This window comes from Brachionichthys hirsutus, chromosome 13, assembly GCF_040956055.1.
Source record: "Brachionichthys hirsutus isolate HB-005 chromosome 13, CSIRO-AGI_Bhir_v1, whole genome shotgun sequence".
Lineage (NCBI taxonomy): Eukaryota > Metazoa > Chordata > Actinopteri > Lophiiformes > Brachionichthyidae > Brachionichthys > Brachionichthys hirsutus.
In genome coordinates, this window is record NC_090909.1 from 1,717,848 (window position 1) to 1,735,317 (window position 17,470).

At 48.7% G+C, this 17,470-nt stretch overlaps 1 protein-coding gene across 1 annotated transcript in view; it reads right to left on the bottom strand.

Moving 5' to 3' along the window:
* The window catches only part of LOC137903138 (CUB and sushi domain-containing protein 3-like), a 180,189-nt gene that overhangs the window by 98,478 nt on the left and 64,241 nt on the right, over positions 1 to 17,470 (bottom strand). The window contains 2 exon segments of the mRNA XM_068747273.1: positions 3,086 to 3,283; positions 17,020 to 17,132. Of these exon segments, the coding sequence (XP_068603374.1) occupies positions 3,086 to 3,283; positions 17,020 to 17,132 (311 nt within the window).

Sequence of the window (17,470 nt, forward strand, 5' to 3'; positions counted from 1 at the left end):
TGGAACCGTTGATTGCTAATTGGATGAGGTCTCGGCGCAGACCTGTTGAAAACATCTTCCGTCGTGCTTGGTTGCTAATGTGGAAAGATTACAGTTTTATCCTCGCTGAAAGTTGACTTGTTGAGGAGAGTAGTCTCTGCTCAAACGCTGCTAAATGAGACGTTTAGAGATTCACTGATGAGGGTTATGGCGCGCGTCCAGGGATACTGGTGTGGATACAGATGCAGAAAGCCCCTGGGCCCTGCAGAGAGCCCCTGGGCCCTGCAGAGAGCCCCTGGGCCCTGCAGAAAGCCCCTGGACCCTGCAGAAAGCCCCTGGACCCTGCAGAGAGCCCCTGGGCCCTGCAGAGAGCCCCTGGGCCCTGCAGAAAGCCCCTGGGCCATGCTGAAAGCCCCTGGACCCTGCAGAAAGCCCCTGGACCCTGCAGAGAGCCCCTGGGCCCTGCAGAGAGCCCCTGGGCCCTGCAGAAAGCCCCTGGGCCATGCTGAAAGCCCCTGGACCCTGCAGAAAGCCCCTGGACCCTGCAGAGAGCCCCTGGGCCCTGCAGAGAGCCCCTGGGCCCTGCAGAAAGCCCCTGGGCCATGCTGAAAGCCCCTGGACCCTGCAGAGAGCCCCTGGACCCTGCAGAGAGCCCCTGGGCCCTGCAGAGAGCCCCTGGGCCCTGCAGAGAGCCCCTGGGCCCTGCAGAGAGCCCCTGGGCCCTGCAGAGAGCCCCTGGGCCCTGCAGAAAGCCCCAGGGCCCTGAAGAAAGCCCCTGGGCCCTGAAGAAAGTCTCTGGACCCTGCTGAGCAGGTTGTTGTCTCGTGATATAGACTTTTGAGCAAAGAATTATAACGTTGTTGGACGATTAAACATAGTCCCATAGTCCTGCAGGTCCAGGGTAATATTTGGATGAGATACTTTATTTGTGTACAGCCGAGTTTCTAAACTGGAATCATTTTACCGCGGTGGGAAAATATCTATTTTTTCCCTTTGTTAAAGAACAGCTCTGAAATTGTGTCAGCACCCCGCCGGTGCTGCCTGGCAAGTTACACCCCCCCGAAAAAAGAGAATATGAGACGAGAGGACAGCTGGAGGGACTGAAGAGGTAGAAGCATTGGAGACAGCGGAAGACAGGAAACCAACCTGGAAGCTAACGGCGCCGTAACGTGAACAAAACCTCGGCGAGTCTTTGGGAGAACACGCGGTCAGAAGTCGCCACAAACACAAACACAAAAAGGGAATTGTGAAAGTCCTGGAAACTTTCGGCAGAAGTCAAAGAGCACGGCAGCTTCTGTGTGTTTTGCATATTTGTGTGTTGGCGTTCGAGGACGAAGCTAAAATTGTGTGTTCAGAGCTCGATATGACTTCAGGACAAGATCTGAAGTATCGCCTTATCAGAATTAGCGCTACGAGCTAAACCGACACACACCTGGGAACAGGCAAACACACACGGACGTCGCGTAGCGGCGGCCACACACAAGCAACCGCACACACATTCATTTCCGTTCCTCGGCCGGTCTAATTTTGAGTTTTGTCAGCGCATTATTACTTTTTCAATTCCAACAATAGCCCCCGACTTCCTCTCCGCCCACTCTTTTTTCTCCTCAGCTCAAACTCATGCAGGGTGCTCACACACATACACACACACACACACACACACACTGACACCGACACCGACCCCAGAGGTCACATGATCTCCTTCTCTGTACATCATATGTGTTTTTCTGGTCTCTACAGTTTCTTTCTTTTCCTTTTATGCTTTGCTGCTAAAATGATATTACAGTTTAGACACTATGAAACTGCACCGGAGCAGAACCCGACCCCCCCCCCCCCCCCCCCCCCCCCGTGCTACCAGGCCAGACCCACCACAGATGGAAACTGGCCCACGTGACTGCTTTCGTCCAGGCGACGCTCCAACGAGGAGTATCTGAGCTGGAGCGCGTTCTGCTTGTTGCTCTTCTCACAGTTGTCACACCTGAATATTGGTGTGAAGGCTTCCGGTGCGGCTCCTCGATCCATGTCGCGCCTCCAACAATCATTGCTGCAGCGCTCCGGAGTGGATGCTGTGGTCATCCACACCTTCTGTGTTTCCACTGATTGCCAGGAACCCGTTGCTTTCTCCCTCCGGAGCAGCTAGCGGCATCGCTCTTGTTTAGCACTCCAAGGGGTGCACAAACTGCACGCTGATAGTCTTCCAAGCTCGATACCGTGAATCCGCCCACATCCTCCTGGGAGATTGAAGATGTTCGCCCCCCCCCCCCATCTAAGTGCTTTCTCCTGTGTGCGAAGGGATGCCGCTGTTCTGGGTGACGGACTCTGTGCTGCTTATCAGATAAAAGATAATAATACTGGAAGTCATTCGGGTCGAGTGTCAAAGTTCGATATCTGAGCTGCATTGGAGCCTGCTGGGAAAGTTCAGGTTGTCATTTTGGACCATGGAGGGTCTGAAGATTGAATTTAAATAACGCTCTATTTACGGAACATTCCTTTGTATTCTATTTAACGTTCATTTATTTCATCGGCGATAGCATCAGACAATAATGTAGCGCTAAAGCTAACAGGCCGGGGGCGCGTTGTATCCGTGTGAATGTTTTTAAGCTAGCTTCACCGTCTCCTGGACCGATGAGAAACCTCAATATGGACCGGAAAAAATCTAGCAATGAGCCGTCGGCTGCTGGCCAGAAAGAAGTATTGCTGAGTATCGGTACAAATACATAAAGTTCTGCTGCAGAATTCTGCCTGTGGTGTCCCACACGGAGCAGCTAAACCCAACCCAGAACGCAAAAACAGGCGGAGGAGTATATGTGTTTGCCCTTCTCACCCCTAAACACACACAAACACACACGCACACACACACACAAACACACACGTGAGTCTGTCTGTCATTCTGTCGCAAACGCACAAATTATACGAAGGGTTTTCTTCCAAAAGTAAAATCTGGTTTCTGGGAAGATGAAATTTGTTCCATCCCGGTACTGATCTCTGATCGGCCGTCATCTTAAAAAAAAATCCCGGCCAATTATTGGTCGATCCCACGTTTCCACTTTGGAAGAAAACTCTTCGTATACAGGCATGCAGGCATGCAGGTTTAGGTCGTCCATACCTCGACATATTGGAGCAGGGAAGTCCCAGACGGCAGCGTTTCCGGCGTTCGTGATGCAGGTGAGGCTAGCGTGGCCATCGAGCACGTAACCGGGAACACAGCTGTACTGCACGCTGTCTCCCACGGCGAAACGCCCGCCGCCGCTTAGCACGGCTTTGGGTGGAACGCCGGGGTTACCACAGGAAGTACTGTGGAGTTCTGCCAAGAAAGAAGGAGGAGGAAAAGACGTTGGGTTAGTTCAATTTCTTTTGAGAATTAATTCCACTAAAATGTTTAATTATCCGTCTCCTCTCACTCAATAGTCAGTCGACCAGATAATATTCCCTGCTCCGGCTCCATGATGCATCGGATTCAGAAGCTGCCAGGGAGCACTTAGCGTCCCGGCGGACACGGGTTGTCCTCCATTAAAAACGCAATTTCATGGTCAGACAAAAAAAAAGAAAAGAAAAGAGACATCTGCATTGTGATGATGCGGATTTAACGCCGACACATCCTCACAGCTTCCACAACCTTGCGTGGAAAGATCCCAGAGAGAACAGCGGAATGCTGGGATGCCATTCCCTAAAGGCATCTGAGCATGACATATTTGCTGAGCACGCACACGCACATGCACGCGCACGCGCACGCGCACGCGCACGCGCACGCACACACACACACACACACGCACGCACGCACGCACGCACGCACGCACACACACACACACACACACACGCGGCTGATGCAAAGAAAGACGTATTACCAGCCATAAAGCTGGAAGTAGATGGGAGAACAGGGAGCAACTCCGGCCTTATTGTTTGAGCTTGATTGATACAACTATGAAACTGTTCAGACAGAGGGGGGGGGGGGCAGAGACAGACGGAAAGATGGCGGGGGCAGAGAGCCGGAGGATGCCCATCGTGATAAATAACTCACGGGACGAGTCGGGCAGAGGAGAGAGAACTTCAGGAATGCGCGTAACGGAATTAAAAGCTGGAAAGGCAGCCATCGGGGAAAACTTCCTGGGAACGAGAGACGAATCGGAACAATCTTTGCATCGGACTGAAGCTCGTGCTTCCTTTAATCCAGACAAACATAAACGTGGAATCAGCCAATGCTCCCAATGAGTCTTTCCTCGCAGGAATAACAGCCGGAATGCCCTCCTGTGTATTTAAACAGCGTTTATACAGAACTCCAAGCGGACCGTCGCCACCCTCCAACACCAAATCCCCATCTTCACCACACACACACACACACACACCCAACACCTGCACACTGGCGAGACGCGCTCACACAATAGCACACGCATGTACACAACCATAGTCGTCGTCCATCACCACGGCGACTCCCAGCGCTGCTTTGTGATTGGTTGTCCGGCCAGCCTAATGTTCCGACCTGATGGCCTATGGATTTTCTTCCAGTCGGTGTCTGGTGTGTGTGTTCTGTGTCCGATCAAACACACACACACACACACACACACACACACACACTGGCGCACGCACACACCTTCACAGGTGACTAACCCGTTTTCATCGCCTCCGCCCGTTTCTTACCCACAAGCCCTTCTTTCATCCTTCATTCCAACGCCCCCTCTCCTCTCCCATTCAACCTCCCCCTCCCCCCCTCAACTAAAAACTTTGATGACATGCCAGCTTGCTCTCCGACTGCGTTACTACGACGACCGCCCTTCGGTCCATTCCTCTTTTTCCCGTGTCTCTCCATCGGTTTATTCAGCAGCTATAACACACTCATTTTCATTGTTTATTGCTGCCCACGTCGTTTTATCCATTCTCTCTTAGCCTCACTTCTCCTCTCCATTCGCTCCTTTTTTTTTTTTAATCTATGATTGCCTCTCTTTCCCGATCACTGTCCCTCCCCAGTTCACCATAACTCTGATCTCGGTCTCGGTTGCTTCATTACAAGCTGCTGCTTTTATGGGCCATCTGTAGAACGATCTGCATCCGACCCGCACGCACGTACAGACGCACAACCAGGCCGGCGTATAGAGCCGGAAACTACACACCCTCGCACAAACACACACAGACACACACACATCCATTTACTGGGTTTTTATTTCTCCCTGGATAAGCAATTACAGCAGAGTCCAGGTACAGGGAGCGGGAAGGAGATCAGGAATAAAAGCGTGGGTGGGGGGGGGGGGGGGGGGGGGGGGTAGAAATCAAAGAAATAGGAGGGAATGCTGTCGTGACTTTTGAGTTTTTTTAGTGAGACGGATGACACTGCAGAGCGGAGGATGGGAGAGGCGGAGTGGTAAAGATGGAGAAGCAGAATGGGATGGAGGTTTAACGCCGCTGTCAGCAGTAACTTTGATAAAAGATGAAACAACTTTTTATTTTTTATTTTTCAACGCCGCAACATAACAGAAAATAAAGAATGCATTCGGAGAAACCTCCGGCGGGTTTCCATTAAACTCCCCCCTGAAGAACGTTCCTTTCAAGACGTTTCGCTGTGAAGGATGCGAAGATTTATCGTTCGTGTTTACGCCGTGACGGGTCAAACAGAAATGCGTTATGGGTCACTGCCATTTCTAAAAGATTTGACTGGAGTCGTGCGTCGCGTTGGAATATTCAGCTATTTGACCTTAAACGCTTTTATGACTCCCGCTTCCAGCTCTTTCATCGTAAATCGCATTCTTTCAGAAGACGCCGACAAAACTAAAGTCTTTAAAAGAAATAATGTTCAGTTTATTGCTTTACGTTTCATTTAATTAAAGCGTGTTTGGACGAACGCGGGAGGAAGAACCAAATGCGGTTTGAGCAGCGAGCAAAACTCGAGTTTAAGTGCTCATCTTAGACTTTTGGGAACGCTGCAGCCATGATGGCTTCTGGCACATTTTGCCACACTAAAATACATGGCTGAATATGTACTATTGACAGTACATCCCCCCCCCCCCCCACACACACACCCATACAACCCCCACATTGTTGGAAAGTTGCTCCGGAGCTGTCAGGCGGCCGTCGTTCAAATTCCTACTGTGACAGCTCAACAATTAGAAATAGGATATTATGGAATTATTCTCCACGGGTGTCAAGTTTTTTTTTTTTCATATCAAAACATTAATTTAGAGATGAGAATTCTGCCGTCTGAAAGCGGCGACTTTTCTCTACCAAACATTAACAGCACTGAGTTTAAAATACGGCTGGAAAACCAATTATCTGGGATCAAACCGAGCAGAAAAGGCTCACGCGAAGAAACTTTCTGTAAGTCCACAACCTGCTGCCATTATAGCCCAACGATAAATAAGCGTGGTTAACTCATTTGAGTGTGATGGAGGTGGCCGACGAGCGGTCATCGCCTTGAGCGCCACAGACATCGCCGCTTGCTGTTGGCGAGACGCCGGCGCTTTATGGCTTTGAAACAAACCACCGCACGACGACAGGGCGGGCAAGATATGCAATAACGCTAGCAGTAAAAGCAAAGCGCCCACTTCTGTCTCCAGCCGTCACCATCCGCAGTCCAATAAGAGGAACAGCAGGGAATTCTACCGAGTGCACGCCAGGCTAATGTCTTTGGAGCCCCGAGTCGACTCGCCGGCAACATCCTGGTGTGAGCATCGAGGTTCTAAAGCCCGGTTTACAAACCAGTATTGATGATGATGATGATATTCCCTCTCTGCACAAGAGGAGTAATTTAAGGTGCTTCTATTTCGAGACCAACCATCCACTTGATTTGTAGTTGCATGTTCACTTGTTCCAAAACGCCCAGGAAAACCTCTCCATGCTGGTGAAACCCACAAGCCAGTGATGAGGCTGCAATTATTTCATCAGTCGCCAAAAAAAAAAGAAGCTTTTTATTTCCCATTTACTTTTAATTAGCAGAGGCGTCAAACTCAGCTGCTGCTCGTTTTTTCTTCTCGGTGTTTTTCTATAAATGATTATTTTGTGAAAGAACGCTCGTCCCACAGAATCGTCGTATCTCACCTCCATCAGCAAACTTAACGGTGAATATTAGCGGCATTAAAGTTCAGACGTGCTGCAGTTTATGACTGTTGATTTAACTCGTACTGACCTTTAAGGAAGGAACTCGCCTCAGAAACCACTTTAGATTAGAAGCTGCTTGTTGATGCTGTAATTATAAGCAATTATTAACACATTAATAATGAGCACAAAGGGTAAGTGGCGGCAGAGGGGTGTGTTTGTGTGTGCGTGTGTGTGTGTGTGTGTTTGTCGGATAGAGTCGTGAGATTCTTCGGGAGCGTTGCAGCGGATCAGGAGAACGCGGCGGTTGAAAGCGTTAGCTCGTCTGGCGGCGGAGGAGATTGGTTAATACCGGCGCGACTTTGTCGCTAACGAATGTAGCTTCTAATGAAGAGATGCAGCAGCAGAGCTCTAATGTCTCTGGGGTTGTCACACACCGACAATCACGCACATTTTTACAATGATTATTGCCGTTCAGTAGACTCGTGGCTCCGCTTCGGGCCGCCTTGGGTCCACGCTGACGCTGATGATGCTCCCCTAAGCCCAGACAGCGTCTCATGAGAGCGGCGGCGCAGGAAATTCCTGCCTGATTAGGCCGAATGATCGCTGATGATTCCTGATTCGGGCAGACGGCTGCTAAATTAGCACGGAAATACCCAGAGAGGTGTTTTATAAGTAGACATCACATTTGCCTTTTCTCTGGCCGGCCTGAATTCAATGTCTTATTATTGGCGCATCTTCACACAAATGCATTTGATTGAGCAGCAGTGGGCGTGGGCATGGGCGTGGGCGTGCACGTCACGTTACACGCCCGCCGTGCTCGTATGTGTCGTTACAGGTGTATGCACGGCGATCAATGTTTCTCAGCGATCTGAGTCGGGGTCCTCTCTCCCTTTTAATGACCTTTCCCTTTTCCGTGTGTCACATCCACGTCTTCCTCCTTCTCTTATCTCCTCCCACAGATGCCCTCGACTCACTATTCATTAAAACTCTCTGCGTGTACGCTCTTGCGCGTGCGCACGCATCGGGCTTCGGTAGTAATTAAAGGTGTGAATGCTAATTGGTCGGATCAATAATGGGTCGTTAAGCCTCAGGGGCCAACAGCCAATGGGAAATCGTTACGTGTCTGACATCACTGTCACTCTGATAAAACTGCTCTGTGCTGTGACGCACACACACACACACGCACACGGATCTGTGGCTGTTGTCATTTTGAATGATAGTCTCACCTCAGAGTTCACGTGAGGTGAGCGAGACGCAGCCGGAGAGACGGATGGAAACTCGCCATGTATTCCTAAAACCTAATCAATATCCATTAAGAGAAGGAAGCGACGAAAAGAGTGAGAGGTTTAAAAAAAGAAAGAAATGGCACAGCTGTCATTGGACGCGGCTCGGTAAATAAGCGTGTCCTCGTAGAAGGCCTCTGTGTTCCGATCGATACCGGAGCGCTCCAGCGTTCCAGTCCACATGCGTTTCCTTCCAGATCCCGTCTTTGATCTCAGGCTGAGGCTCCCGATAATCTATTCATTTAATATTCAGCTGACCTCGACTTTCAGATGGAGAAAAGATTTGTACGGATGAATCCGATTTACTTGCCGGGATAAGATCTCATCGCTCCAGCAGTGACAGTGAGTCGCAGACGTTAAAGATGAAAGGCACTTCCTACCTTCTGCACGCCATCTCGGTGAAGATGCATCGATTTGTTGGCATCGTTGCCATGACAGTTTCTCTTTATTCACGATCTCCCGCCTCTAATTCAATAATATATTGACTTCTGATCGTTCCATTAGTGCCGCCATCTGGTCGAAACACAATCGAGACATGTTGGCGCTCCTTCCCATAGAATGCACGGGTCACATTGTGGAGCTGTGCGCGGCGCGCCAGCATTCAATGCTGCTGCTCAACGATCCGGGCCGCAGCGTTGGACAAAGTTAAATCACAATTTCTAGTCCGGGACATGCGAGGATTGTTAATCAGGCTGCAGGTCTTCATCAAAGGGAGTAATTATTCCACTTACTGCATGGTCGCAGGAAACACGTGTAAAGGTTCCGATGTCTAAAGGGAAAAGGAAAGTTGCCTGAAAATTCAAACTTACAATTCCATCGTGTTTTCATTCCAGAACGTATATTTGATTCGTCATTTTGAGCCAAAGTTGAAATGTTGTTGTTTTGCCTGGCCGGCGAATCAGATTGTAGATTGTTGAAATGATTTCTGATGGCCCAAAATAGATCGCGGACTTCAGGTCCTGGAGGAAAGTCCCGTCCAGTCGGGCTCCAACAACGCCAGAACTTCCCTTCAAACCGTCAGGCAGACAGCAAAGGCGGGTTCTGCAAGGTCAACGCCGTTAAACGGCGTATGAAACATAAAGCGGCCACGTCTGTGGAGACCGTTGCCCCTAGAGACCGTCTTTGTCGATGCGTGTGCGTTGCCGCCGTTCCCTGGTGGACGCGTGTCTTCTTCTTTGGTTTGTCTTTGTGTGCGTTGCCTGAGAGTCACCACTCCGTGCTGATAACATCTGCATGCCTGCATTGCTTGGATGAACATGCTAGCTATAGGTAGCTCCGTGTGTGTGTGTGTGTGTGTGTGTGTGTGGCATCTAATAGCTGTGTTTACTGTAGTGTGACTTATTAAATTTAGCATCAAGAGACCCCCTGGAAAACTGGTTGATCGGGCCTGGCATGCTTACAGACGCGCACACACATACACACACACGTTTACGTCAACGAACCAGCCGACTTTGATAATGAAGCGTGACACCTGATCTTCGTATAGATTGTATCACCTGATTCTCAGGAAAAGATCCGACATTCCTCGGCTTTATGGGAAAAGCTGCTGCGGTTTTTGTATTTTATTGATTTCGATATCTGATCCAACGCTCGATCAAAGCAAAGCTTGATCAGCTTCGTATCGTTGCAATGCGGATATTATTTCTAACCGATCAACTTGAACTTCTTCCCGTTCAAACTTCACCCGGAGGCTTTGACCCGTTCTCATGCCCGTCACCCCAAACACAACACACATCAGGCCAGATGGGTAGAAGACCCTCGGATAGGTGCTGGTGACCATCCAGGCTCCGCCTTCTTACCGGCAAGCCGCCATCTTGTTTCCTGTTATAAAGGCATGAGAGCCAAAACCACGACAACACAGACGGTCTGTTATATGACAAGACCTTTCCTGGGTGGTGATATACATCTTGAGCGTCCTATAATTACACTGGGGTTGTTTTTGTGCAGGCAATATTCTTCAAACAACAACAACAACCTCTTTCAACGCCATAATTGTTAATTATCATCCTCTCATTTTTTTTATCTTGTTCCTGTCAACCAAATAAATAAATCTCTGCACAAAATTAACCTAAAAAGTAAGAAGTAAAAAATAAAACAGGCTGGAAGCGCTATCTAAAGCCGAGCGACTCCTGCAAACGACAAGTTATTTAATGAATTAACATTCGTCAATTAAGGCGTCGCTCCACGGCGAGCGCTGTGAAAGGAGTGGGAACGCTTCTATTAACAACACCTGGCGCCGCTCATCTAAATCAATCGCCTCGTCATTATACCTGGCGCTAATGCACCCGCTGCGAAGAGCCTCGAACTGGCGACTGCGCCACATATCGAGCCGTCAGCTTCAGAAGGAGGAAATGCAGTTAGCGCGTTATTACTGGAACAAAAGCTAGCAGCGATTTATCAGCCGACGCCTCGCCCAATGGCTGCGGTTCCATCCGGGAGACGGCGGTGAAGACGGTAAAAGCAGTGGGAGAGAAATGACAAAACCTGCTGAAGGAAAGCTGAGCACAAGGCTGCAGGAGGCGGAGCCGGTCGTCGTCTGAAAAATTAATTGGACGATTAAATATTGAGAGTAATACCCGATAGAATGCCATTAATTATTTAGACTGCTGATACGGAGCCGCTCAAGGAGGTATGAGATCGTTACGTCTGTGCTCCCTGACGTTTTATTGGACGGTGAAGACTCTTTACGATTGGCTCGCAGTGTCGGAGACATCGTGTCCCAACGCCGCCCCTGAGGCGCCGTCTGACTCGAGAGGCGGGAGAAACCGCTGAGTCAGCGCAGCCCTGCTGATTTTCTGGTTATGCCAATGAGGGGACATTCCTTCCTGCTTGGCAGCGGGAGCTGATTGGATGGGACGAGGTGGCGACCCCGGAGGAAGTCCGTTTGATTGGCTGGATCGTGTACCGAATAATCAAACATTTGAAATGATACCGTCGTGATGAACGCCTCGTGAGATGAAGTGTCATTTTGTGTAAAAACATCTATTCAAGCTCATAAGAGTTCCTGGTTTATTTTTTTAAAGAATCCCGCACTGACGCATTGCTTTTGCACCACAGGAAGAATAAATCCGTCCACTGACTCGAGGGACGGTTACAAGATAAGATGCTTTTGCTTCTAACTTTGGGGATGATGCTTAAAATTCTTGGACAAAAATCAATACATTTTGTCAATTCGGTCAAGTTACTGAGATGAATCCTGATCATTACCAAAGCGGAAATGACATCGATGCTCGAGGGAGCCACATTTTGGAGGTTAAACTAGCGCTGACTGTTGCCTTTAGGTGCAATGTAAGGATGGGAAAACGGAGCTCCCTCGGTGGCGGGTTCTGCTCTCGGGGTCCGGTCCGCTCAGACGCTGAGATGTTTGGCAGCCATTTGATGTAATTACATTATCCAGACATCAAATTGATCCGTCGCGATGACAGTCATTGAGCGGCTGACCCCGGGAGCTTTGGCAGCTTCTTCTTTTCTTTATTTTTTTTGTGCTCCACCATTATAAAAATTAAATCCAATGATCCAGATAATGAGCTGCAGTAATGTCACTCGTTTTTCCACGTACCTTCCCACTCCCTCTCTTTTACACCGAGGAGTTCACGCCATGCTCGTTGGTGTCTGTTAGAGCTTGGCGTGATGCTGAAGTAATTACTTCGCTTACCTCCGTGTTGCCCGTCCTACCTATCCCAAACGGGAAGCATCTGGGTTAAAGAAACGTAGATAGATGGGCTGATAAATAGTCCGCTGGATATGCTCCGTCCCCCTCTGGTCTTTTTTTTGATAAAGATCAGAGGCGCCGCTGCCAAAGCCTCGATGGCATACACACACACACACACACACACTTGACTTTACACTCAGATCATGGCCGAGTCAATGCCATTGGAGTCAAAATCAATCAATCATGTGCTGATAAGAGATTCGGGCCCTCAGAGAAAGAAATGGCGGAGTCGTCCTCTAAATATTCATGCCAGCCCTTTACTGGAAGTGAGACGGCTCAATACGGCGCCGGCGTTTCCCCTCATAGAAACCGTTCAGTTGTACAAATTATTCACATTTCTCCTTCAAGTGGCCACGCATGAAGCGGTCGGCTCAGGATTCATTGTTGACGGCTCGTGTTCGCCGCCGTCAATGGGAAAATGTTATTCAGCCCCAAAGTACAATCCACCCAAGAGCTGGAAAAAGCCCCGTCGATGAAAGGCGTCCGTTCAATTGAGATGTGAGAAAACCCCTTTAAAAAAATGTCATCTCCGCACCTCATGCATGCACCAAATACCGCTCTGATGACTGCATATCTTCGGAGGTGTGTCTCCCATGCAAATAAGCAGCTGCCGAGTAGAAACGCTTAGCTCCGCCTTCCTCTTTAAACGATTTCATTAAATATTCACGTCAGTGGTGTAGCACGAGTTTCTCATTGCTGCACGAGAGAGCCGTGTGACGCAGCGTTGGTGACATCGCTCGACGGTGACGCGCTTCCTCCATTTATTGATGTTAAGTTCATCAATGAATGGTAGATGCTCCGATCTCTAGAGGACGTCTCAGTTCGGGGGCAGCATCATTCAAAGACTGTGTGTGAAGAGCGACGGCTTCGCAGCGGCGTGACAACAGCATCCCCCCCCCCCAGCCCAGGATTCACAACACACTACTTACAATAATGGTAGGACCCACACTGGAGGTCTACATGCCAAACCTCAATTGTTTCCCCTGGCTGCTATGTAAAGAGTCAAACTGTGGAATTAAGAGACAAACCTGTGGAGCAGGAGATGATGAGTGAAGATGAAGATGAAGGAGAAATAAAGATAAAGAACATAAAGAACAACTCAACAGGAAGGACATTATGCAAGTGTGTGTGTGTGTGTGTGTGTGTAAGAGCTGGGATATTCTGTGATTCCCTCTCATCAGCACAATATCAAACTGCCTTCGACATCAAGCTTAATAATACATCAGTGTCTTTCTATCTGCGGTTCTCACACACACACACACACACACGTGCACATTATACACTGCATGGTATATGCTGCCCCATGAATTACTTATAACCTGACAGTCTTCTGAGGAACCAGGAAGAAATGTTCAAGAAGTCCAACAATAACATCAAAGTGGGTCCCACCAAACAGATTCTGCACCTCTGGCTTCGGCGGCTGGAAAGATTCCTCCCAACGCGGCGACCGTTCAATTAACCTTTTTCCATGTCTGTTTTACAACGTGAATACGGTTCGTACGAGACCTCTGTCCCGTAGTTCTTGTCTTTGATCCCACTGTTCATCCATTTATCCATTCATTTTTTCTTTTCTTTCCAAAAGCATATATCCGGACTCTGAGGTTCGGTCGCAGCAGGTAAAGCAAGACGGGACAGACGTCGGTCTTCACCGCCACGTAACTCGGCTCCCCCTTGGCTCCAAACGGAGGAGTCCTGAGGCGTTCACAGTCCGGGTGGGATAGGGAAAGCCCTCCGGCGTCTAATCTGACTGCCCCGGGGTCACCGCTGAGTGTGGTGCGCGTGGAATAACTCCATGTCCGGAGAGAATTCCTCACCGCAGGCTCAAATGATGCTAACATCGCAGCAGTCTGGTAAAGAAAAACAAAAACCTCCCCCCCCAAAATTTCTGCATCGCTTCTGATCCTTCACTAATCCGCATCTTGCTCTCATGCTCTAATTGAGTCCATCTGGTACAGAATAAACATTTTGAGTCAAAATAAAGATAAATGAAATGTGTTGTTTGCTGCTCGAGCAGATTAAAATGCACAGTTCGTTTTTAGGATTGAAACAGACATCGGACAACGGGGAAAGCGGTCGAGCACAAATACGCAGTCTGGAAATATTATCTTCTATCTACGTTTATTTTCATGACCGACAAACAAACTTAGAAGTTAAAAACAACACAATGACACAATTTTTTGGGCTTAATTCAATACCTGTGTGTTTATTCCGTAAAAAAAAAAAAAACAGTAGTAGATATTGTAATATAGTGTGTTTATCTTAAACAGGCTATATCAGCTAGCACACAGAGATTAGCGCACTCACCAACATTTGTTAATTGACACATCTTATTTAGATAAATCTGATTGGTTCTACTCTGGAGTAAATCCACTCTGACACGCATGGATGCATGGATCACGGGAATCCTCTGCTGTCATGTTTGAGTTCATGCCAACAGAGAGTAGCTATGAGGCAAAGCGCACCCCCTGCAGTGTCCTGTAGGGGGTGCTGTCGCGCAACCGACGAATGTCTCGAACCTAGCGTCGCATGTTTCTATTTTTATACTGAAAATATTTTATACTCGTAAATAAAAACGGTTCACAGCAAACATGATGACGATGAACGGCTATTTTCGACTCACTTCTTACCTCACAATGTATCGGAAAACGTCGCCTGTGAAAATCTAAAATCTGAAATGGCTCCAGTAACAGATTAGGCAGAAGGATTACATGGGCCGAGGCTGATTTGCCAAGAACTCTCCAACTCGGGGTGGATCATTCGTTCCCTTGGAGCAAAGGGAACTCTCTGTAAGTGAAGCTCCGTGGTGTGGATGGTGCAAGACGCTGAATGTAAAAAGACAAATGCCAAGTGTGACGCGCCTCCATTCCTCACCCACTCCCCCCTCGCTCTCGAGTTACCCAGCTGAATGTATCAGCAGCGGGGGGGGGGGGGGGGGGGCTCTGCAGATTATTCCCCTGGACGCTCTTACTGGGGGCGAACTCTTTCCATCTTTGCTTCCACAAACACACACAAATGCACGTATAATGAACTAGAGCCAAGTCGCTAACAGAAACGCGTGCCAGCGAATAAATCTGGGCCGCCTGCCTGGACAATCCAAGACGCCCAAAACGCACAGCCGTGCACAAATGCGCATAAACTCAGACGTGTGTGCAGGTTTAAAGCGAGGCAAATGCGATCGGCGGCATGGGAGGTATCCGGCGCACGAGACATCGACCATCTGAAGCGGCGAAATGCAATGGCCTGCTGGGAAACCTCGGTCCTGACATTCACGCAGGTGTTCCTCACCCCTCCCGGGGAGGTGACCTGGACATCCAGCCACTCCACGAGTCTCGTCGAAGGTCATCCAGGAGAAAAAACAAACAGCTCCCAGTACGCTCAATATGATCGAGCCCCTCGGGCGCCAAATTGGAAAGTATATTAATTCTTAGTCAAATAAATGTAATTTTTATTATTTAAAATGCTCTCTTTGGTTCAAAACAACTGGCTCACAAACGTCCAATCCACATCAAACATTACACCAGATGTAGTTCCCTTTCACAGCAGCCATTTTGAAATGTCACGGCAGAGCGCACAACGGTGTCGCTAATCAAATGACGGCAGCGGCCTATTCAAGGTCCCGGGAGACTCGTGCAGTGTGACAGCGAACCGCCGCGAACAATGCCAGGACTCAGAAACCGAAGCGGCTAAACGGAATTCCAGCTCTCCTTTCGTTATTCGTGCTCTTCCTGCTGTGACATGTTGGCTTTTGGTGAAAGAGTTCAGAAGTTACGGCATCACCTCGAGACATAAATAAAGTCGCACAGCAGAGAAGGCATCCGATCACACGGCGCGGCGGCGGCGTTTGAGACAGATGGATGCAAAGCACGAGTTTTGTTTGGCAGATTTTTTCGAGAAACGTCCATCCACTCATCTGTAGTACATTCCGTAATATTCCTTAACTGGCATTGACATTGCTGCAGTCTATTATATGCATGTATTTTAACCCCGCAGGCCGTTGAGGTCTCAAAGATCCGCATGTTTATGTCCTCGTTTTGTTGCCCCTCTTGTTTTACGCTACGGAACGAACAGCCTTGCTGAGGACATCAAAGTCTTTCTAATCTCAATCTAATCTGAAATCTTCAACGCACACAGGACTTGGTTGTAGGTGCACAGCGGGTTCTAATTTGAACCATCACTTCAACCTTTGATCTCTGAAATGTTCCCCTTCACCAAGACCCTCCAGGAAAAAGGTGGGAAGCGGCTCCGGCTTTATTCTGCATTAAAATGTGTAATCTCATTGATAAAACATTAACACCGTTGATGAATGCTGCCTAATTCTTTCTGCCACGCTGCCAGAAAGAGAAGGCAGACTTAAAACTGAGAGTTAAAATTGACCAATTTGCAGTATCCCAGCTTTTAGGTGTTCCGGCATAGCGAAAGAATTACCTCAAAAGCCCGCCTGCCTGAATCCGTCTATAATTCAGAGCCTTGAGTGCCCTCCGTTTTGTGTCACGCTCTGCCCATGCTCTCCTCTCTCCGGTTAGTCTGACATTCTCCAGTGTTGAAAAGGAATGAACTTGTCACCCATTAAGAGAGTCCTTTTACTTTTCTGAGTGGGAAGGAGTCAAAAATTGTGAGGTGAGCTTGTAAGCAAGACGGTTCTTGAAAACTTGCGGCTGCCGAAGGAGCTGGGCAGGAATGATTCGCTCTTTGTCCGCACGGAGACAAAGGTAACCCGTTAATTATCCAGCGGTGCATGAAGATGCAATGCAGTCATATAGAGGATTGAACATTTAAGATGCATGGAAAAGTTAGCACCGTCTTGAGCTATTATAGCTGCTGCAAGTGGCTTGGAAGTTTGCAAAAGGTGAAAATGGGATTGTGCTGTTCAGGATAGTCTGACGGGGCAACGGGGCAACGGGGCTTCTGTCGATACCCTCGCCTTTTTTTTGGGTAACCTAATGGAGGTGATGCCAAAAAGGTTGTGACCAGGAATGCCAACATTCACACGTCCCGACAGAAACTCATACAAGCGCTCTTTACCTTCGTAGTTGAGTTTGAAGCCATGTGCAGAGACGGCAAAGTCACTGGTCAACCTCAAAGAGAAGACATTTCCCGTGCTGGTGACAGGGGGAGGAACCTGGAAGCCTGTTAGCCTGTAGAAACGCAGAGAAGAAACTAATTAGAAGTAGCCGCTTTAACACAAAGCAAAAACAAAGGACAGGCACGTTAATCGGTTACATGAAATTTCACCTGTAGGTTGTGGTGTTCCTTTTCCTTACTTCCTGACTTTGGACTTTGTTCTTACCCCCCCTTCACTTCTGCTGCCCTCACACCCGTCCTCTCCACATCATTTTGTTCTCTCCGTGGGTTACATCCACCTCAAACTTTTCTCCCCTCCTTCTTTCCTTGGAGTTCATATGGCTTCCTTTTCTTTTTAAGTCCCCATCACCTTTTTTTTTTTGGCCTCACATCCTTTCCTTCTCACCTCTGT